Below are 23,252 nucleotides of genomic sequence, written 5' to 3'. Positions count from 1 at the left end.
ACCAGGTGGAATATCAACATTTTCTTTAAGTATCTCCTAGTAGATAACTGAGAGAGAAAGAAAGATAGAGTCAGTAAAAAGAGGTAGATTGTTCGGAAGATGACAAAAAGTGTGTGTTGGTAAGATAATGAGTAGGAGATTGAAAATGGAATTGAGGAGTTCTTTACTGTCATATAAGAACACCTGGGCATTTGAATATATTTCATATTTTTCAAAAATTCTTGTGCATCAATTATCTCAATTGACTCAAAACCACACTGTGAAGTAGGTAGGGTAAGCATTACTTCTGTTTTACAGAAGACAAAGGTTTATTGAGGTTGAGTGACTTGTTCAAGGTCATTCAGCTCCAATAAAATGACTATTTGCTTTCACAATAAAAATCAGTGAGTATGGACAAGGAGATGATGTAGACTATGAAGAGCTGGCATTGGAGTCAGAAAAACCTGGGTTTTAAGTTCTGCCTCTGACAAATATTTGCTGTCTTTGATGACATTTCAGTGCCCCAGGCAGCTCTAAGGCTAAATTGTAAGGAAATAACCAATCTGCTTAAGTAGAGGGGGTTCCTGACCAGGAGTAAAATAAAAACAATAAAATTCATTTTTAAACTAGTAATTACATTTTCTCGGTTCTAAAGTGTCCTTGGCAAGCAAAATTTTCCCAAACCTGTTGCATTAGAAAGCAAATAGGTTGTATTTTGTTTTATCCTCAGATCACAATTGCTATTATAGGATTTGAATTTGTTGATCATTTTTCCAAATGTCAATTCTCTTCTTTAGATGCCTAACTACAGTCTGGCAAAACATATTATTTTCAAGGAGGGAGTAGTGTGGGCTTGTAGAATAGAGAGAAGTGTTTCTTGGGCAAAGATGAAAAGAAGCTTTGGTGAAACCCTTCTTTGGGGAAATCGTTCTGAGAAATGGCCACTCACTTCCCCTTTCCATCTCCTCCCCACAAACAGGTTTATCTTTGTTGTTGTTCAGTCATGTCTGACTCTTCATGACTCCTTTTGAGGTTTTCTTGGCAATGATACTGGAGTGGTTTGCCATTTCCTTCTCCAGTTCATTTTACAGATGAAAAACTGAGGCACATGAAAAACTGACTTGCCCAGGGTCACACAGCTAGTAAGTGTCTGAGGATGGATTTGAACTCAGAAAGATGGAATCTTCCTGATTCCAAGCCCAGTGCTCTATCTACTGTGCCACCTTTAAAATGGGACACACCCTGAAATAAGATTCTATGAAAGTTCTGTCAATAAAAATGCAACAAATACAGAAAAATATAACTTCTCGATTTTAAAATTCAAGAATACTCTTTTCAAATACTTACTCGGGAAAAGGGGCAGACTGGTGGAAGTTGCAGAAAAGTAGATTTGTTGTAGAGTTGATTTTTCCCAGTCATGTATGACTCTTCATGACCCCATTTGGGATTTTCTTGGCTAAGTTACTGGAGTAGTTTGCCATTTCCTTCTCCAGCTCATTTTACAGATGAGGAAACTGAGGCAAGCAAGGTTAAGTGACTTGCCCAGGGTCACACAGCTAGTAAGTGTCTGAGGCCAAATTTGAACTCAGGAAGATGAGTCTTTCTGACTCCAAACCCAGCACTCTACCCGCTGTACTGCCTAGCTGCCCCCTACAAAAAGGTAAAAATGAGAAGAAAAAAACAACAATAGGACATTGTAAGGTCACAATTTTTATTCTTGGTTTTATATCCCCAGGTATGTAGGGTAGTTTCTTATGAATGATGGAATAAGGGGAATGAGGGGAATTTGGGATACAAATATGATATGAGTAAGCCCATGTGGTCACATTCAATCATCCATTTATAGGCATTTGGCAAACAGATACTCCATGAACAATACTGTACTAGGTCCTGGAGTGAGATATTGAAAGAGGAGTCTTCCTACAAGCTTATCATCTAGTTAGGGGGAAAAAGAAACATATTCCTGAAATAAGGAAGAATAATTATAAAGGAAATTATAAGGTGGGGCAAAAATAATATGTTAATGACATATATTCTTAAGTGTTGTAGGTATTTAAAATAAAGATGATGATCATTGTGGTTTGTGATCATGGAATGCTTCATAGAGATGAGTAAGAGAAAGCCTCATGAGTCCTAATTAGAGGTTGGCGAAGCTAGGTGGCACAGTGGATAGAGTGTTGGACCTGGAGTCAGGAGGATCTGACTTAAAATCTGGCCTCAGGCAGTGACTAGCTTTATGACCCTGGGCAAGTCACTTAGCCCAGTTTGCCTCGGTTTCCACATCTGTAAAGTGAGCTGGAGAAGGAAATGGTAAACTACTCCAATATCTTTGCCAAATAAACCTCCAATGGGTCATGAAGAGTCAGACACAGCTAAATTGACACAACAATCAGAAACATTTACAAGAAGGGGATAACCAAGAGAGTAACTCATTTTGAGAAAGAAAAGCTTAAGTGTCCTTCGAATCTTTCAATTACTGATCTCTCCTATTCTGGGAGTGAGGTAATTGATATTTTTGGACCTCTAATAGAACTGCACTGCACATATTCAGAAGACACCTGACTCTCACAACTGAGACATAGGAGCAAGGCCAAGAGGTTGGAATGCCCTGGAGAGGGTAAGAATAACTCACAATGGCTTAGATAACTGCTGTCATCTTTTTGTCTCTTTACAGCTGTCAGGAAATGGGCAGCCTTGGAAGCAATCAGCTCCCCGAAGTTTCAACCTGAGGAAGAAGAAATTGGGCTCCTGTCAACAGACTCGTCACCAATTCTTTTTTTTTTTTTTCTTCACCTTTCCAGGCTTAATTTCCAGGCCTCTTTCTAGCTAAAAAAATAAACATATCCTGTGGGATTTTCCCCATATTCTTTTGGTCTGGAAAGCACCACATTCCAAGATCTTTAGAGTTTGGGGAATTACTGAAATATGGAACGTTGGGACTTGCTTGGGTTTCTGATCATCACATTAAACTGCAATGTGACAATTTTGGGTGAGTATTTCTTTTTTAATTTCTCTCCTTTTTCCCTTTACCAAAAACAACAGAATTCATTCTCTCTCCTAGAAACTGACTTAGTTTTCAAATTTTCTTTTTTGCTAGTTGAGCTTTAAAGAACAATCTTCTATGTTTTTGTCAATAAAGGATCTAGGAATATGCTTCCCCCCTCCCCCCGCAATAGGTTCTGGCTTTGCTTCCTTTTTCCTATTACATTTTGCTCTCATTCCACTGTGATTACTTACGAAGGTCTTAAGCGAAATGCTGTTTGAAATCTAACCAACTCTTCATTCATTGACACAAGTGCCGTGTTTGAAGACTGGAACAGGTGGGAAAGGATATATTTATACTGTTATTCCCTTACTCAAATTACCAGGAATGGAGACAATTTTGCAAAAATAAGTCATATTTATTCTCTAAATATATTTTTTCTTCCAGCATATTTCCCATTTGTTTTTAGGTGTTTTAAATACTTAGTTGATACTCTGCTTTCTTATTCCTTTGAAGAGTTACAACAAGATGAACTTGTTTTAAAAGGTTTTTAAAAACTGTGCTATCATGTGTTTATTTCACCCTTCATCTTTCATTGCTTTGACAGGCAATAGACTCCATACCCTTTCCTCCCACTCCTCCCTCCTCCACCCATTACAGGTGATATTCCTAGGATTATTGATCTATAGCTGGGAGATCATAATTGGATCCTTAGAAATCACCTAGTCCCACTCCCTCATTTACATATTGGGAAACTGAGGCTCAGCAGCCAGGTGGTACAGTGGATAGAGCTTCAGGCCTGGAGTCAGGAAGACCTGGGTTCAAATCCAGCCTTAGATACTTACTAGTAGTGTCACCCTGGGCAAGGCACTTAACCCTATTTGCCTCAGTTTCCTCATTTGTCAAATGAGCTAGAAAAAGAAATGGCAATCCACTCTAGTATCTCTGCCAAGAAAACACCAAATGGGGTCACGAAGAGTTGGACAGGGCTTAGAGACACAGAGTGACTTGCCCAACTTCACACAGGCATTAAGTGGCAGAGATAGGATTTTAAATTGAGACTTTTGACTCTCTCTACAATGTTCTTTCCATTGCACCAGTGTTTCCACTCTGTAGACACAGAACAGAACCTAAGCATTTTAAAAATTGCCTTGGCCTCATCCAATTAGTGCAAAATGGTTCTTTGAAGTTACTCTCCTGGGTGGATTTTGAAAATTTTTTGATTTCCATTTACTAATGATGGCATCTTTCACAGACTTGGATCTCACTAAATAGAGGCTAGTTTGACTCACTGAGCAGTGAGGATTATCATATACATTTGAACAAGTTCAGTTTGGTTCTTTTCAAGCACAAACAGCAAAGTTAGATGCTAACAGTGTTCCCCAGCAGAAGTTCTGTGGATTGTTCCTATGAACAGATATTAGTCACATCCATCTGTAATATAGACAATTACTGTGTGGAGTAGAAATCCTTAAAAAAATCATTTATTCCATTAAGTGAGTTATACATGTCCTCTATAGTCTTGTTCACAGAAATACTTTTTTTGAGACAATATGAAGGTAGATTTCAGCTTTACCCAGAGAAAATTGGACTTTTTATAAGTTTAAATTAGTAGAGGCTGCATTACTGAATGAAGTCTTAATATTTGTTTTTTGCCTAATAATCTTGAAGCACTTTAAGAACAAACACAGTGTTAGTGTACAAATGGGAAAATGGAGTCACAAGGAACTTAAATGCCGTATTCAGAATATTATCCATAGATTTGGGATTTATAGAAAAAAATCAAACCAAAAAGTCTCTCTCTCTCTCTCTCTCTCTCTCTCTCTCTCTCTCTCTTTCTCTGTCTCTCCTCTGTTCCTTGTTCTCACCTTGACATTGGCTCCTCATGTTCAAACAATGTTTCTAGAATTGTCTTTACACTTATTTGGCTGTATTATTTTTCACACCAATTTGCTCTTTTCTAGGGAAGATCTGGCTCATCTTCACGATAATGCTGAGGATGGTGGTAATCATTTTGGCAGGCTACCCGATCTACCAAGATGAACAAGAGAGATTTGTCTGTAATACTTTGCAGCCGGGATGCTCCAATGTATGCTATGACATGTTTTCTCCTGTATCCCACTTCCGCTTTTGGCTGATCCAGAATGTGTCTGTTCTCCTACCATACACCATGTTCAGTGTTTATGTCTTTCACAAAGGAGCCCTACATGCTGCACTAGGGGCCCACCAACCAGATTGTTATAAAGGGAGGCATAGCCTCTTTGGCCAGAGAGCAGTGAAGGGACTCTACCCAAAGCCTGGCTGTTTTCACCTAAATGTCCCTGACTTTTCCACTGTATACATAATACAACTTCTCCTTCGGATTCTGACTGAAGCAGCTTTTGCAGGCGCCCAATACTATCTCTTTGGATTTTGGGTTCCAAAACGATTCTCCTGCTACCACTCCCCTTGTACAAGCATGGTGGATTGCTACATCTCCCGACCCACAGAGAAATCAATCATGATGCTTTTTATTTGGGGAGTCAATGCCCTATCCTTCTTTCTAAGTTTTGTTGACCTGACTTGTAGCATGCAGAGGTGGTTGAGACGGAAGCATCTGGCCAAGCAGGTGATAAAAACCGCTTGTGTCAGTGAAGAGCCTGGCTCTCCAAACATCTCTCCTGGTGAAGCCATGAACTGTTTGACCTCAGAGGTAGAACACGAAGCTTCGCACCTAGTGAAGAGGTCTAGTCAGACCAGTGAGAATTGTGAGTGGCCTGAGTCTAGAGGGGAAGATGTATCTCTTCATCCTATGGCGTGTCCTAAAGATGTAGCTTCCAGGTCAAACCTTAACAGCCCAAGCAATAAGTCCTGTTCATCAGGAAGAATGGCTTTTCCAGATGAAGAGGGCAGCAGCGAGGTGATGTCCAGTGGCAGTGAACAGCATGGGATAGCTCCTAAACAGCTGCAGGGCAGACCTGTCAAAGAGATGGCTCAGGCTCCCAGACCCAAAAACAGTCCCCAGCTTGGAGAACTTGCCTCTATTCCACGAAGCAGACTTGGAGGGCATTATTCATCGAGGGAGCTGAAACCTTCTGCCTCTCAGGTGAGCTGTGGCAGCCCTAGCTACCTGAGAGCCAAAAAGTCTGAATGGGTATAAAAAGATGATGCCCATATGGGTATGAAGTTCTGACAAAGATGTCCTAGCTAAGGTCTCCAATATCAGCAGCCATAGCCATGGCAGATGGAAACCACAAGAAAGATTCAACCTCATATTTGGTACATGCAAATATCCAGGGAGGAATGATGAGCAGAAAGCAAATCTGGTCACGGAGAAAGACAGACTATACAGGAAACTCAGACGTGTTCTTTTCACAGATTTAATTTCGATAGGGTCAGCTGTTGGAAAATAAGCTTTATTTCATGCTTTCTAAAGTTTGGATACTATCCCAAGGAATATCACTCCAAGCCCATAATATTACTTATTTAGAAGATATTTTTTGTTCCTATTTCCCCATGAAAGCCTAACTATAGGCAAAAATGATTCGGCTTGGGCACAAAATTGAATTGAAAAGCTAATTTTAAGCTTATCTTCAGTAATACACTTGAATAGTTTCCCTGAATACTTTAAAGGGATATCACACGGGACCACTTTGTTTGAAAAAATACAACATATACCTCAAGATTTTATAAGTGCAAAAGCTGAAAAGGCGAGACTGTATCAGTGCCTGCAAAAATAGCACTGAATGCCTAGATCCTGTTGGCAACATTCAGATTCTAACCAGGAAGTTATTAACGAAAAAACTGGAAAGTTTTAGGTCCCTGCTAAGCTTATTGTTATCTAGAGTTAAAGTCTAGCTAATTATCTTCTAACCTATTTAGTGTGAAGTGTTTTCCTTTGTACTAATAGAGCTCAACTGTGCTTTCACGGGTCATGGGGAAGTAGTTTATTGTTTTCTGGATGAGAAAAGACTTATGGCCTAGTGGGAATCAGAATCACAGAACATTAGACTTGGTAGGAAACTTAGCTAACATCTAGTCTGACCTCATTCTAAATAGTTTTAATAACCGTGGATATCGCTGCATAAGGTGCTTAACTCTTATGCGGTACTTCCTCCTCCTATCTGGAAGGGGAAGAGACGAATCTCACATAGCCCCGACCTGCTTCCTCCCTCTGAATCTTGCCCTTCTCACTGCGGAAGCCAGTGATCCAGTCAGCTACACCTTGTTAGAGCTACTAGCTGAATTTCAGAGCAGTACAATGGCCCTCAGGTGCATTGGCCCTTTTCCCTGCTGTTTCATGGAGTTTATACCCGATGAAAAGTTATTACTACAATCACGATAGCTCAGAGCTCCCAGTTAGGAAAGTTCCTAACATTCAGACAAAGGTTTGGATTTCTTTCTTAATGTAAAGTTTTGTGTCTACCTAAATCTTGGCTTCTTTACGTTTGAGGCAATAATCAAGATATGGGAAATGTTTAGGACTCAGGGGTGGGGCCCCATGTGGCCCTTAAAGGGCCGCACTTGAGGACCTAGAGGGCCACATGGGGCCTCGAGGCCGCAGATTCTCCACCCCTGGTTTAGGTAGAAGAAGTGAGTAGAGTCTGTTAAGTGTCTATTACTGGGCAGGCACAGACAGGGGAAGTTTAGGAATGAATATCTTTTTTTGGGGGGGGTGATTGGATGAGGTGAGCTCCACTGATAGTTTTAGTCTGAGCTCTCTGTTTTGAGGTGCTTGCATGGCTTGCTAGCCTCCCTCAGTCCCTCCTTTCTTCTGTCAGAGATCAGCCCTCCTTTCAGACTCACTTTTTCAGTTTTTCTATTACTTGTTGCCCCTGTATTGACACTTCTTTCCAGTTTGGCTCATTAAATCCCAGGGAAGGGAAGTTGGACATGTTGCCTCCTCCCTGCTGCTCAATTCTTGCAGTCACTACTTCTACTCTTGGTCTCTCAAAGGCTACGTATGTCCCCCTTCAAGAATTCCCTGATGTGGACGTGACTCGGATACCTTCTGGATTAAAAACTGAAATAGCCCCAAATTCCTCTCAAGGATGAGAATGATGGTTGTCAATCTGAAATACAAATCCAAGGATGGCTGTCAGTTATCAACCCCTCGTTGTGTACTAGATAGGAAACTGAGGCAAAGAAAAGTTGAGTGACGAGGCAGCAAGGTGGCACAGTGGATAGAGCACTGGCCCTGAAGTTAGGAGGACCTGAGTTCAAATCCGGCCTCAGACCAAATACTTGACACTTACTAGCTGTGTGACCCTGGGCAAGTCACTTAACCCCAATTGGCCTAAAAAAAAAAAAAAAAGAAAGAAAAGAAAAGTTGAGTGACTTAGCTAAGGTCACACAGCTAGTCAAAGGAATACCTTGGATTCACACTTGGCTCTTCTATGATATTCAAACCCAAGAGCTCTTTCTGCCAAACCATGATGCCATCAGAAGACATTGATGGATGTGTTCATCTAGATACTTAACATCGGTCTCTTACTCAACTTCCTCATTTGTAAAATGGGGCTAATAACATTAGCTCTGATACTTTCTAGGCCATATGACCATGGACAAGTCACTTAAATTCCTAACATGGGTTTCTTCTTCTGCAAAATGTAGATAATAAGAGTGGCACTGCCTACCTTGTGAAGAAAGCCCTTCATATGCCTTGAAGAGCTACATAAATGTGACCTCCTCCTATTGTTGTTATCATCCCTTAACCTCTATTTGCCTTGATTTTCTTATCTGTAAAATGGGAATAATACCACCTATCTCTCAGGTTTGTTGTGTGGATCAAACAAGATAATGATTTTAAAGCACTTAGCACAGTGACTGGCACATAGGAAGTATTATATAAATGTTAGCTGTCATCATCATCATCATCATCACCATCATTGTATCATTAATAGAAAGCCTATTAGCTTCTGGATTATCTAGACTTTTAAAAACCAGCATTACTAATTTAATTGTAATATTCCAATGTAAGCCACAAAGTTTATATACTTAAATATATTATGTCTCAGTATGACAGAATTGTTGGGAACAAACATAGGTGGAATTTTATTTAAGCATATCTTATACTGTTAAATATGGTGGATGAGTAAATAATGCAAAGGATATAGGATAGTGTAGCCCATGATGACTTATTTTTCTATGTTTCTATGTTGTTCTATAGTCATTTCAGTTGTGTCTGACTCTTCTTGACCCCTGTTGGGGTTTTCTTGGTAAAGATATTGGAGTGGTTTGTCTCCAGCTTATTTTACAGATGAGGAAACTGAGGCAAACAGGGTTAAATGACTTGCCCAGCATCACACAACTTTCTTTAAATGACTGCATAATCTTTACTCTGTGGAAGGGGATGGTCTTGCTATTTAATACTGTACTACTATTTATTTATCTCAAAGTTATTAGTTTAGGTCCAAGAATGGATTCTTCACAAAGTTCTTTGGTTAGAGGACAAGAAATCATTTAGCACGAATGCAGCATATGATTGAAACTGACCATCAGTGGTTGGGAACCGTGCTCCTACCTCAAGACTCAGTGCTGCAGGCCCACATGCATGTGGACCCATTTGGCTATGAACACCTTTTGCACCAGAGCATAAAATATGTATACACATGGACATATAGTAAATATAGATTATATATATTTGTATAGTAAGTATTTGAAGTCAGATTTGAACTCAGATCTTTCTGACTCCAGGTCTGGCACTCTATCCACTGTGCCACCTAATGCAAATTAAAATAACCCTGAAGTACTACCTCACACCCATCAGATTGGCTAAAATGACCAAAAAAAAAAAAGTAAATGATAAATGCTGGAGGATAAGTGGGAAAATTGATACACTAATGCCCTGTTGGTGGACCTGTGAACTTGTTTAACAATTCAAGAGACTTATTATACAAATGTATATGTAATCTACATATACACTATATGTAATAGTATATATTATATATGTATATGTGTGTTTATATGTGTGTACATGTAGATAGGTAGGTAAACAGCATGTTTGATCATGAGTTTTTTGGAATCATGGTTGGTCATTTTATAGACCAGTTATTAAGTCTTTCAAAGTTGATAATCTTTACAATATTGCTGTTAGTGCGTACAATGTTCTCCTGGTTCTGCTCACTTCACTTTGCATCAATTCATACAAGTCTTCCCAGGTTGTTCTGAAACCATCCCCATCATCATTTCCCATAGCACAATAGTATTCTATCACAATCATATACCACAGCTTGTTCAGCCATTCCTCAATTTATGGGCATCCCTAAGTTTCTAATTCTTTGCTACCATGAAAGAGCTAGTATAATTATCTTTGCACATATGGGTCCTTTTCTTCTTCCTTTGATCTCTTTGGAGGTATAGAACTATTAGGGGTATCACTGGGTCAAAGGTATGCGCAGTTTAATAGCTTTGGAGGCACAATTCCAAATTGCTTTCCAGAATTGTTGGACAAGTTCGCAGGTCCATTAGCAGTATCTATTTTCTTTTTTTTTTTTTTTAATTAATTTATTTTGGATTGTCAACAACCACTTCCATAAGCTTTTGAGTTTTAAATTTTTCTCCCCCTTCCTTCCCACCTCCCTCCCCAAGATAGCACACAATCTGATATAGGCTGTACATATACATTCCCATTAAGCATATTTTCACATTAGTGATGTTGTAAGTAAGAATTAGAACCAACAGGAGGAACCACCAGAAAAACGAAACAAAACTCAACAGAAAAAAAAAATAGCGAATAGTATGCTTCGATCTGCATTCAAACTTCACAGTTCTTTCTTGGGATGTGGATAGCATTTTCCATCACGAGGCCTTTGGAGATGTCTTAGATCCTTGTACTGCTGAGAAGCATTAAGTCTATCAATGTTAGTCATCGCACCAATGTTGCTGTTAAACAGCATCTATTTTCCCACTTACTTTCTAGCATTTGTCATTTACTTTTTTTTTCTTTTTGTCATCTTAGCCAATCTGATGGGTATGAGATAGTACTTCAGAGTTTTTTTTAATTTGCATTAGGTGGCATAGTGACAGAGCACCAGGCCTGGAGTCAGGAAGACCTGAGTTCAAATCCAGTCTTAGACATGCACTAGCTGTGTGAGCTTGGGCAAGTGGCTTAACCCTGTTTGCCTTAGTTTCCTTATCTGCAAAATGAGCTGGAGAAGGAAACGGCAAACCACTCCAGTATCTCTGCCAAGAAAACCATAAAATGGCATCATGAAGAGTCAGAAATGACTGAAAAACAACCCATAGTGATGGGAAACTGGCTGTGCTATATGATGACCCAGGTTACAGGACACAGAATAGAGCTTACACAATGAGACTTTGGAAATGGTGGCTATGCCATGCAGCAGCACAGGCTAGCAGAAGAACTACAGATGTAGGGACAGTGGGGAGTTGGATGTTAGTACTCTGGGGCAAAGTTCCATTGGTCCCATGTTATTACAGCTTTGGGTAAAAGATGGGTATTAAACTATTTATAGGATAGAGCTGTTAAGTCACCCAAAGGGTGTTTTTATAGGCCTTACAATGTAATTTCACTTTTGTCCATGTACTGCTATGCAGTATTCTATTGTTTCATATAAATATGTCTTTATTGAACTAGATTTAGAGCTGCTTGAGAGCAGAAATTGCCACCTGGCCTTCCTTAGCATCTTCTATCACCCCTTAAATAGGGCTGAGCACACAGTAGTATTTAAAAAATATTTGGTAACTCATTGACTAAGCATCATTTGGATGAACTTAGATTTTATAGCCTTCAGAAACCTTTCTGCTCAGGAGCCAAACCAAGATGTCCTAGAGTCTCCTCCTTACTCTACCCTGAGGGGAGAAGAGGATAAGGGGATGTTTAGTTCAGGTAAACTGAGGTCAATGTCCAATCTCTCCTTCCTTCTATCTCTTGGAACCCCCATTTCTCTTCAAGGCCCAACTCAAATGCTACCTCATACAAAGAGGACTTTCCTGAGTCCCCTAGTTGGCAGTGACTCCTTCCCCAGCCACTGGGTATCCATATTTTATATAATGACTTAGTTGTGAGCATGCTGTATGCCTGCAGTAAAATGGAAGCTTCCTAAGTGCAGGGGTGGCCTCCCTCTGACATTTGTATCCCCAGTGTCTAATCTAGTGTCTGACATCTAGTAAGAACATAATACTTTACGGTTGATTTGATTACTTTTGATTCTATGTAAATTTTTTAATGATTTTTGTAAATATTTTATTCTATGTAAATTATGGAGCTTGTGAAACTTTCCTGAGAAAAAAAGTGCTCTTCAATTCTGTTCAATACATATTTTTGAGGTGCAAAGGTGAACATGGTGTCATCATTGTCTTCGATGAACTTTCATTTTAGCTTGCAATGAACAACAATCCATATACACAATAAGCCTAATACAATGGAGATTGTTTACTATTATTGTGTCATATTAAAAGTGGGTGAAGATATGATATTCCGTGAGAGTTGTTAAGCGTCACTTCAGGGAAGGGAAGATCATGAAAGGGGTGATGTTTGAGTCAAGCCTAGATATATAGGCAGGATTTCCATTGGTAGCGAGCGATGTGAGGGTAGAGTATTCCAGGAATAGGGAATAAGAGCATGAGTAATGAGGGGAAAGGAGAAAGGATAGGAAAAAGAGCAGAAAAAAACAGAAAGTACTCTCAAATCTTTTCTACAATGCACCAGAGACCTCTTAATTCTGCAAACTCACTTCACCCTTGGACTTCACACACTGGAAGTACCCTTTGTCTCTATGGTTCCTTTCTTTGGTTGGCTATTTTCTCCCAGAAGCCCCACTTAAAAGAAGTCCAGGCCAGCCCTGTCCTCACTCATCTTCAGGCTGTGCTCCCTACTCTATTGAGTACTCCTCTACCCACCCCCTTACCCCCACCAATTTTTCCTTGACAGATACCTTCATCTCTATCACCACCCCACTTTTGACTACCTTTTATTTGTTTTCTTTCCCCTGTAGACTATAAGCTCCTTGAGGACAGGGCCTGTCTTTCTTTTTTTCTGTCTTTCTTTCTTCTTGTATTGTATTCTCAGCAGTTCCTGGAGCATAGTAAGAACTTAATAAGTGTTTGTTGACTTGTTGTTGGCAAGTAGGCTGGTTTGGTTAGACCATAGGATTTGTGAAGGAAACGTGCTATAAAGGAAGTTTGAATCTAGATTTTGGATGGTGCTTAGTGCAGAGATTATTTCATTTTATGTCCCCATTCATTAGCAGAGTCCCTAACATAGAATAGATGCTTAATAAATGCTTGTTGAATAAATAAATGTTTAGACCTATGCATCAGGATAATCAATATGGTGGTGATATGTAGTAGAGAGAGTAGAGGCAGAAAGAATGAAGGCTAAGAAAACGGTTAGAAGACTGTTATCAATAGTGCAATCCAACTGTCCCCTAAACCAGGGTAGTGATAGGGCATGACATGGGGCCAATGGATGAGAGAAACACTATGCATACAGAATCAGCAAGATTTGGCATTTATTTGGATAAGGAGGACAAGGGCATAAGAAAAAGAACTCCAAAGTTTTCCACCTGGTTTACTGGAAGAATAGTGACAAGCATAAGAAGGGCAGTAAGGAAAGCAGGTTATACAAGAAAGAATTGTAAGTTCAAGTTAGAACATACTAAGTTTAAGGAGTTATTCAATAGGTTATCAGAAATATAAGCAGTTAGAAATTATTTCCAGAGAGAGGTAAGGGCTACAGATTTGACTGCTGCTTGCATAACTGGTGTTTTATAATGTTTAGTAGATAAGGGAGGATGAAGGAAGGGGTACAGTTGAACTGATAATTTAAAAAATATATGATGGTTTTGAAAAAGGTTGTAGGTGTTAGAGCAAATGATAAGGGCCCAGGTGGTGCACTGAGGTCCTTGAAATATTAAAAGACCTGAGCAAAGCTAGATGGACCCAAGAGATAGATCCTCAAATAGAGGTCCTTACCTTGGAGTCCATGAACTTGTTTTTTAAAAATATTTTTTAAATTGTCACCATAATTGGTTTCTCTTATAATCATATGTATTTTTATTTTATGCATTAAAAAAAACCATTCTTCTGAGAAGGGGTGATCAATCCATAGATTTCACCAGATGGCCAAAGGTTTCCATGACATGAAAAAGATTAAGAACCTCTACTATATGAAGAATTTGTGGAGGGACATGGGGATAAAGCCTGGGTGGCTTGCACGAGGGTTAGTTTCCACATATGTGACATTATGAGTCTGCTGAAGTATTGAGCACATGGCGATCCCATCACTCATATGCAGATCTTTGTGAGTATCTATAATAGGACAAACAACAAATTTGTTAAACATCAATTAATTATACCGCATGGTTCTAGGAGATGAGTGGGACATACATAGCCAAAAGTGGGCATTGCTTTTTTAGGTCTGGGAAAGATGCTTAAATTAACCACTTAAATTTATAAAAGAAAAAGAAATCTAACATCTCATCCTCCCATCTCTTGGTTTAAAAATATCCAATGGATAAAAGCCAACTCTTGGCAACATATCTCTGCGATGTGTTATTGGAAACTATTGCAACTGTTGCCCTTTTTGTGCTGTGGTATTAATGCAGAGATTATCTTTGTATTTAAGATGAGTGAAGAGGAAATGAGCTGTGAAGTATATTTTAATGGCAGAATTAGCATGAAGCATAGTCTATTTATTATCAGTAGAAGTCAGGTTTTTTGAGAATTCATGAGTGAAATGCTAATGAATATTATTCTTAAGGAGGAAAGGTTTCCCATCTGCTGTTTCCTTCCATTTGTCCCATCTTACCTCCCATTCCTTCTTCTTTTCTAATGTGGGGCCATCTCCAGTTGTCCTGGTCTGTATCTGGCCATTGGACCCAGATGGCTCCAGAGGAAAAAGTGAGACTGGTGACTTTGCACAGCCCTCCCTGACTTAAATCCAATTCACTTGCAAGTCATGGCATCACCTCCTTGATGTCATGAATCTCTTTGAGAATGAAGGATGAACAACAAGATATATCCTTTTCTAATATAGAGCTGCTGGCTTTTCTTTCTTTTCCTCAAATTGTAGTATGATTTGCCACAAATTCTGGGTGATTCTGAGATGAAAGGGGGGCAAAAGGAGTCTTTTAGATAAAGGATTGAATTCGTAACTATCTTTCTAGATCTCTGTGTGGTATCACAAATTAAAACAAAATCATCCTGCCCTTCAGGATTTGCAGAATGCAAGTAAGGCATTGCCTCTCTCTGAATGAGCCAGCAGTGCACAGTGGATAGAGAGCCAGTCTCAGTGCTAGGAAAACTTAGCTTCAAATCCAACTTCTGACACATACTAGCTGTGTTACCACAGACAAGTTATTTAACCTCTCTGTGCTCTAGCCTGGGCTACTCCAAGAATAAGTTGTAGAGCATATGTTGACCTGCATTGGTAAAGGGAGTTTCAATGGAGAATTTCCTATATCAGTGACTTTACAGGACCAGCCCCTGTCCTATCTGTTCTCTAAACATGTAGTATTTTATAAGGAAAAAAGAAAAAAAAGGAGCTGTGTCAAGTTCCTTGGACATAAGTGCTAAATCATCAGATTCAGAGAAGAGCAATTAAAGAATAACTAAATCCATTTGAACAAATTCCAATAACTGCTTCTGGCAAAAAATCAGCAATTGTACTCAGCCAGGCATGGTGGCACAAGCCCATAATTTCCTGCTGCTGAAGAGGAGTGGATCACTTGAAATCAAAGGCTCTGAGCTGCAGTAGGATATTCAGTCTGGGACCTATATGGTGAACCCCAAGACTGAGAGGACATGAAGCTTTGTAAGGAGGGTGAACCACAAGAACAGAAATGGAACAGGTCAAAACTCTCTTGCCAATCAGCAGTGGAATTTTGCCCTTTGTGGTTCCTGGGCAAGATAATGAAGAATGTGTGTGTATGTATGTATAGGTGTAGATATCTATGTGTATATATATATGCATGTATATGTGTGTATATACATATGCACACATACATATATACATATAATTACTCTAATGAACTCACATTACTTCTGTATACATATACACACACATATAAAGCCTCACTATTCAGACTTTGTACAGAAGAGGATTATACTCGTTAATGTATCACTCCTCTCTCATATTTCCAAGGCTAAATTCCAGAGATTTCTTCTGAAGATTGGTCCAACAGCATATTGCAGAGTCTAAAGTGATCTGAATTCTAGACAGAGGCTTTTAAATCCACCAGCAGAAATTTCCACCTGCTGAGGCAAAAGTGAGACAGTGATTATAAGGACTCAGGAAATTGTCTGTAAAGCAGTCTGGGATCAGCCAAGAAAAGTGGCATTTCCAGAACTGTTCCAAGTGACTTGGAAGAGCTGCTATTGTTGCTGTTTGAACATGTCTTGAATGCTATTTCTGCATTCAGTGTAAGGCAGATGATAAAGAGAAGGGCAGTGTTTTCCAACTGAGGAATTGGAATATACGGGCTTCTCAGGAGTAGACTTGCAGAGGAGAGTGAAAATAATGTAAATACTCCTTACTCATCACATGAAGAATATAAATTGTGGAAGTGAAATGAACAAGAAATCTTGGTCAAATACTGTTAGTCTTATTTTTTGTACTGTTATTGAATAACTGTTTTCTAGAAAGAAACTGAAACATATGTTAAGTTCCCCCCAATTTGAAATAACTTTTGTCTTTCCTATCTATCACAATTCAAATCTCTTCCTTGGGGGAATCTTTTAAATTGAGTTATTATATTTCTATAGAACCTTGGACTAGGATTTAAGATGAACTGATTCAAGCACCATCTTAAATGATTCCTAACTACTTCTGTGACCCTCAGCAAGTTACCACCTCTCAGAGCCTCAGTTTACCTTTCTGTAAAATGGGGATAAAATTAAGCACCAACTCACAGGATCACTGTGAAAACCAAATGAGATTAAGCATGTAAAGCAACTTGCAAACCTTTGAGCACCATATAAATGTGAGTTACTATTTTTGCTTTTATCATATATTGTCAATGGAGGGAAAATATAGAAATGGCTGAAAACATATTGTTCTTAGGTGCTATACTTACAAACAGAACTGGGAGCAAGTATTAAATTTCTCACAAACTAAACAAAAATGGGATGAGTTTCATAGAGAATTCAGGAAATTAAAAGTAAAATTAAAATAAAATTTGGTTTTAATTAAAGGGTTTTTTCCTACATGAGTGGACCCATAAAGGTGTGATAAGATTTCTTTAAGCCAGTAGCTCTCAGGAGTGCCTTTGTTATCAGGATATTGACTTTTTCATATGATTAATTTATTTGGCTATGGTAAGACTGAATAGATCCACAATCAATCAAATAAATGTTTAGTTAATCCAATCCAGGCATTAAGATGGTTTAAAACTCTGGATTGATTTTTTTAACCCAAAGGAGCAGGGGGCAGAGAACCCATCTTGGAATCAGAAAAACTTAGGTCTAGTCTTATGTCTGACATATATTAGCTGTATGATCTCAGGCAATGTGCTTGATTTCCCTTTGCCCACAAGCAATTCCCAAAGACTATAATAATAATAATAATGTTGTTGAGTTGTTTCAGTCATGTCTGACTCTTCACTACCCCATTTGGGGTTTTCTTGGCAAAGATACTGAAGTGGTTTGCCATTTCCTTCTTTAGCTCTTTTTATAGATGAGGAAACTGAGGCAAATAGGATTAAGTGACTTGCCCAGGGTCACACAGCTAGTAAGTATCAGGGGCCAGATCTGAACTCATCAAGATGAGTCTTCCTAAAATAATGTCCTATGAGAATCAGTTGAAAGAATTCCTGATGTCAGAAGAAAAGGTTTAGAGGAGATATGGTTAGTGTCTTTCATAGATTTGAAAGCCTGTAAAGTGAAAGGTCAGATTCTTTTTGTGTGGCCCTAGAGGGTAAAACATATTTCAGTTCAATATAATGAAATAACTTGCTAACTGTCTAAGCTATACCAAACTGAAATAGCCCGAGTTGAAAGCTAGTGAGCTCCCAATCACTGAAAGTGTTGGAACAAAAGTTAAACTTTTCAGGGACATCGTAGAGGAGGATGCATGCTTCAGGCAGGCCAAGAAATTAAATAATTTCTGAGGCCCTTTCTAACTTCTAAGAGTCTAATAAGTGACTACTTGTGACCAACACTCAATTGGGTGTTGGAGGCCCAGAAATATAAGAAAAAGTTGACCCCATCTTTGAGGGTCTTATCAGCTTGTTCACATGTCAAAACATATACATATGGCTGGTGCAGGGGGGCAGAGCCAAGATGGCGGAGTGAAAGCGGTGACTTCTTTGAGCTCTCCCCCAAACCCCTCCAAATACCTGTAAAAAAATGGCTCTGAACAAATTCCAAAGCAACAGAACTCACAAAAAGACAGAGTAGAACAAATTTATAGCCCCAGACAACCTGGATGGTTAATTGGAAAGGTGTATCACACTGGGCGGGGAGAGCAGCGCAATTCGGCATGGGCGCGCAGGCCTCAGTGACCCTGGAGCAGGCCTCAGAAGACTGAATCACGGGCAGCTGTGGCGGTTTCCAGAATTCTCAACCCATGAATGACAAAGACAACTTAGAAGGTCAGTGAGAAAAGTCTGTTTCTGTGGTGAGAGAGAGGGGCTAGGTCTCAGCCGCAAGTCCCGAGTGTGCCCCCAGGGCAGCGGCTGCCTCCTAAGCTTCAGGCCCACAGGCTGAGGGGGAATTGAGTGGCTGATCAGAGGGGGATTGCAGGGATCTCTTTGCCAGTGTTGAGGCAGGAATCTCTTGCTTTGCTTGTGCTTAGATCTGGGTCACAGTTCTGAGAGGTGGTCCTGGGGCGAGGAGGAGTGCTGGCCTGGTGGAGCTTGTTGTGGCTGTGGAGAAGAAACACCTCGCCCCTTATCATACCACCTTGGAAGAACTGAAAATTTTCAGGTCCCTAGAAGTATCTCTGAAAACAGCTGTACAAACCCCTGAAGCTTGGGACAGTACAGATTCTTACCTTAACAAAGAGTTTAAAACTCAAGTAATTGGTTAAGATCATGAGTAAGCAGCGCAAAAAGAGTCAGACTATATTATCTTACTTTGGTGACAAAGAAGATCAAAACATACAACCAGAAGAAGACAACAAAGTCAAAGCTTCCAAGAAGAATATGAATCAGTCCCAGGTCTTGGAAGAACCCAAAAGGGATTTTGAGAAGCAAATAAGAGAAGTAGAGGAAAAACTGGGAAGAGAAATGAGAGTGATGCAAGAAAATCATGAAAAACAAGTCAATAGCTTGCTAAAGGAGACCCAAAAAAATACTGAAGAAAATAACACCTTAAAAAATAGCCTAACCCAAATGGCAAAAGAGGTCCAAAAAGCCAATGAGGAGAAGAATGCCCTAAAAAGCAAAATTGGCCAAATGGAAAAGGAAGTCCAAAAGATTACTGAAGAAAATACTTCCTTAAAAATTAGAATAAAGCAATTGGAAGCTAATGACTTTATGAGAAATCAAGACACTGTAAAACAAATCCAAAAGAATGAAAAATTAGAAAACAATGTGAAATATCTCATTGGAAAACTGACCTGGAAAACAGATCCAGGAGAGAGAATTTAAAATTATTGGACTATCTGAAAGCCATTATCAAAAAAAGAGCCTAGACATCATCTTTCAAGAAATAATCAAAGAAAACTGCCCTGATATTTTAGAACTAGAGGGCAAAATAGAAATGGAAAGAATCCTCTGATCTCCTCCTGAAAGAGATTCCCAAAGGAAAACTCCTAGGAATATTGTAGCCAAATTCCCAGGTCAAGGAAAAAATATTATAAGCAGCCAGAAAGAAACAATTCAAATATTATGGAAACACAATCAGGACAACATAAGATTTAGCAGCTTCTACATTAAGGGACTGCAGGGCACAGAATATAATATTCTGGAGGGCAAAGGATATATGATTACAAACAAGAATCACCTATCCAGCAAAACTGAGTGTAATCCTTCAGGGGAAAAAATGGTCATTCAGCGAAATAGAGGACTTCCAAGCATTCTTGATGGAAAGACCGAGCTGAATAGAAAATTTGACTTTCAAATACAAGACTCAAGTGGCATACGAAGAGATAAACAGGAAAGAGAAATCATAAGAGACTTATTAAGGTTGAACTGTTTACATTCCTACATGGAAAGATGATATTTGTGACTCATGAGACCTTTGTCAGTATTAGGGCAGTTGGAGGGAAAAAAATTATATGTATGTAAAGATAGATAGATAGAGGGCACAGGGTGAGTTGAAGATGAAGGGTTCATATCTGGAGAATAAAATTAAGGGGTGAGAGAGGATTGTACTAGGAGAAGGAGAAAGGGAGAGGTAGAATGGGGTAAATTATCTCACAAAAAAAAACCAGAAAAGGCTCTTACAATGGAGGGGAAATGGGGGAAGGTGAGAAGGAATGAGTGAATCTTATTCTCATAGGATTTGATTTAAGAAGGGAATAACATACACATTCATAGGATTTGATTAAAGAAGGGAATAACATACACACTCAATTGGTATGGAAATCTGTCTTACCCTACAGGAAAATGGGGGGGAAAGGGACAGGAGAGTAGGGTGATGATAGAGAGGAGGGCAGATTGGGAAAGGGATAATCAGAAGCAAATACTTCTGAGGAGGGACAGGGTCAAAAGAAAGAATGGGATAAATGGGGGAGGGCAGGATAGGATTAAGGGAAATAGAGTGAGTTTTTCACAGCATGTCTACTATGGACGTGTTTTGCATAACTGCACATGTATAACCTATATTGAGTTGCTTGCCTTTTTAATGAGGGTGGGTGGGGAGGGAGGAAGGGAGAAAATTTGGAACCCAAAGTTTTAAAAACATGTTTAAAAAAATGTTTTCACATGCAACTGGGAAATAAGAAATACAGGAAATGGCGTACAGAAATCTATCCTGCCCTACAGGAAAATAGAAGGGGAAGGGGATAAGAAAAGGCAGGGAGAGATAGAAGGAAAGGCAGATTAAGGGAAGTGGTATTCAGAATGCATGCCATTTTGGGGTGGGGGAGGGGTGAGATGGGGTGAAAATTTGGAACTCAAAATCTTGTGGAAGCAAATGTTGAAAACTAAAAATAAATAAATTTATTAATAAAAAATAAAAAACATACATATGTAATATGTACAAGGAATAATACAAGGCAATATATAATCAAGAACTTAATTATGTGATTCAAATTTTAAATGTTTTGGCCTAAAATTCTATTTTCTATGAATAATACACCATTATGCAGGACTACAAAATTTTTACTAAGAAATCATAGATTGGGATGCCATATCTGCAGGGCTAGTCCTATTACAAAATTAGAAAGGCATTTTACCACCTTTTTGTTTGTTTGTTTTTTGTATACTTCTGTTTCTTCTTATTGCTCTCTTATCCACTCCCCATCTTGACCTCACCTTATTGGCTCTCATGAGATTGCAGAGCCATAGGCATAATTAAGGATTTTGGGAGGCACCAAATTCAGGCAAACCTTGCAAATTTGTCAACAGTGAATTAATTGCAAGGAGCTGCATTAAGTAAAATGACATTCTCACCTCCAATGTCATCTGTGATCAGGAGGTTAGCACAATTTTGAAGCTTATATATATAAAAGCTTATATACATATATATTTCGAAAACATGAACATATTTTATGAAAAACATTTTTGTAACTCATATTCAAAAAATTCTGGGCCAGGGCTTTTGCATGTACACTACCTTTTTCTCTTGTGTTTTAGGCTGTTCCTCCACCATCATTTCTATTTAAATTCCACTTTTGTCCCTTTCTCTTTATGTACTTTTAGGGAAAAAATTTTTAATAGTTCCTCTGTTGTTATTTTGCTGTTTTTCTCCCTCTCTCTCTCCCTATCTCTCTCATAGATATCTTTCTCTTTCTAGTTTTTTTTTGCCTTTTATGTTGAGGTAATTTATTTAATCACTTGTATTTTCTTTGGTAGCTGTATTCATTTATTTATTCATTCATTTATTTCTGCTCATTCATTCATTAATCTATGTATTTATTCATTCATTTTTCTATCTATTTATGTATATATTTTTATTAGAGATTAGGAAGCACTAATTTAAGTTTCTCTGATCCCCAGGAACTAGAAAGCAATAAAGATTGCAAAGATAGAAGTTAAATAAAAGTCTCCTTGGAGCTATTTAGTTATTCTTCCTAAGAGGACCAATCAGGTAGAGGTGGAATAGATGCTGCCCACATGAGGTGATTTCTGGAGAACTCAAAAGAACTCAGAACCTGAACCTATTTCCCTAAAAAGTCTTATAGTAGTACCTAGAATTTCCATAGTAGGCACTCCTTTGGATTAAAGCATGAAGGCCTTTGTGAAAATATAACTTCTGCCTGGGAAGCGGGACATGTTATATAGTATAGTCAATCATTAGCAAGATTTCTCCCTGTTTCTGCACTCTACTGTTCTCTACTGGGCTGTTAGGTGGCACAGTGGGTAGGGTGGTAGGTCTGGAGTCAGGAAGACTCATCTTCCTGAGTTTAAATCTGGCCTGACTCTTACTAACTGTGAGACCCTGGGCAAGTCACTTAACCCTGTTTGCCTCAGTTTCTTCATCTGTAAAATGATCTGGAGAAGGAAATGGCAAACCAGTCCAGTATCTTTGCCAAGAAAACCCTGAAATGGGATCATGAAGAGTCAGAAATGCCCAAACAACAACAGCAAGAGTTCTCTACTGGAACTCTAAGCAATAGTTCTCCCATATTCACAATTTTCCTTTGTATATGTTATAAGCCTCATGAATTTAATTTTTTTTTACCTCTAGCAATAGTGGGCCCTAGTAGATTGTCCCTAACAATTTATACTTTCACTGGTCTTTTGAAATCAGAAATTTAAACATATTAAATATGTAGAATTAGGATATACATTGGTTAAATTGGGAATATTTTAACTCAAAAACATCATACAAATCATTGTTCATAAAAATGGGAATATGAACAGTCAGATAACTATTTTGCATAAGGAATTTCACTTTAACAACTTCTAAAGGGCAACTTACAACACATTCAGACAGAGAAAACATTGGAATAGCAAAGACAAACAGGACTAAGCGGGCAAACTGCATATAGAAGTTGAAACAATGGAAGCTACAATTTTCAAGGAAAATATCTCCAGGTAGAGCAGACAGAGCAGTCAAGGTCTGTTTGGACAGACAAAATGAGAGTTTCTGAGCTTCCCAGCTCTCAGAAATAGTGATTTCTGAATGGAAAAAGTGTAAAAGAGAGAAAAAGAGAAGGGAATATGAATTGCATTCTTCAATGTCAATTCAAATACGGAGTCTCTTTGAAGCCAATTCCTGTCCTCAGTTAGAGAGATGC

General features: G+C 38.8%; 1 protein-coding gene across 1 annotated transcript; it reads left to right on the top strand.

The window, feature by feature from the left end:
- Positions 1-2,904: 2,904 nt before the first annotated feature.
- GJD4 (gap junction protein delta 4) lies at positions 2,905-6,101 on the top strand. Its single transcript, XM_027841528.1, has 2 exons — positions 2,905-2,968; positions 4,927-6,101. The coding sequence occupies exons 1-2, from the start codon at positions 2,905-2,907 to the stop codon at positions 6,099-6,101; spliced, it is 1,239 nt and encodes a 412-aa protein (XP_027697329.1).
- Positions 6,102-23,252: the final 17,151 nt, after the last annotated feature.

The sequence above is a fragment of the Vombatus ursinus genome, unplaced genomic scaffold (genome assembly GCF_900497805.2).
Source record: "Vombatus ursinus unplaced genomic scaffold, bare-nosed wombat genome assembly UNPS02014861.1, whole genome shotgun sequence".
In the NCBI taxonomy this organism is placed as follows: Eukaryota; Metazoa; Chordata; class Mammalia; order Diprotodontia; family Vombatidae; genus Vombatus; species Vombatus ursinus.
This window is presented reverse-complemented; position numbering and strand designations above follow the sequence as displayed.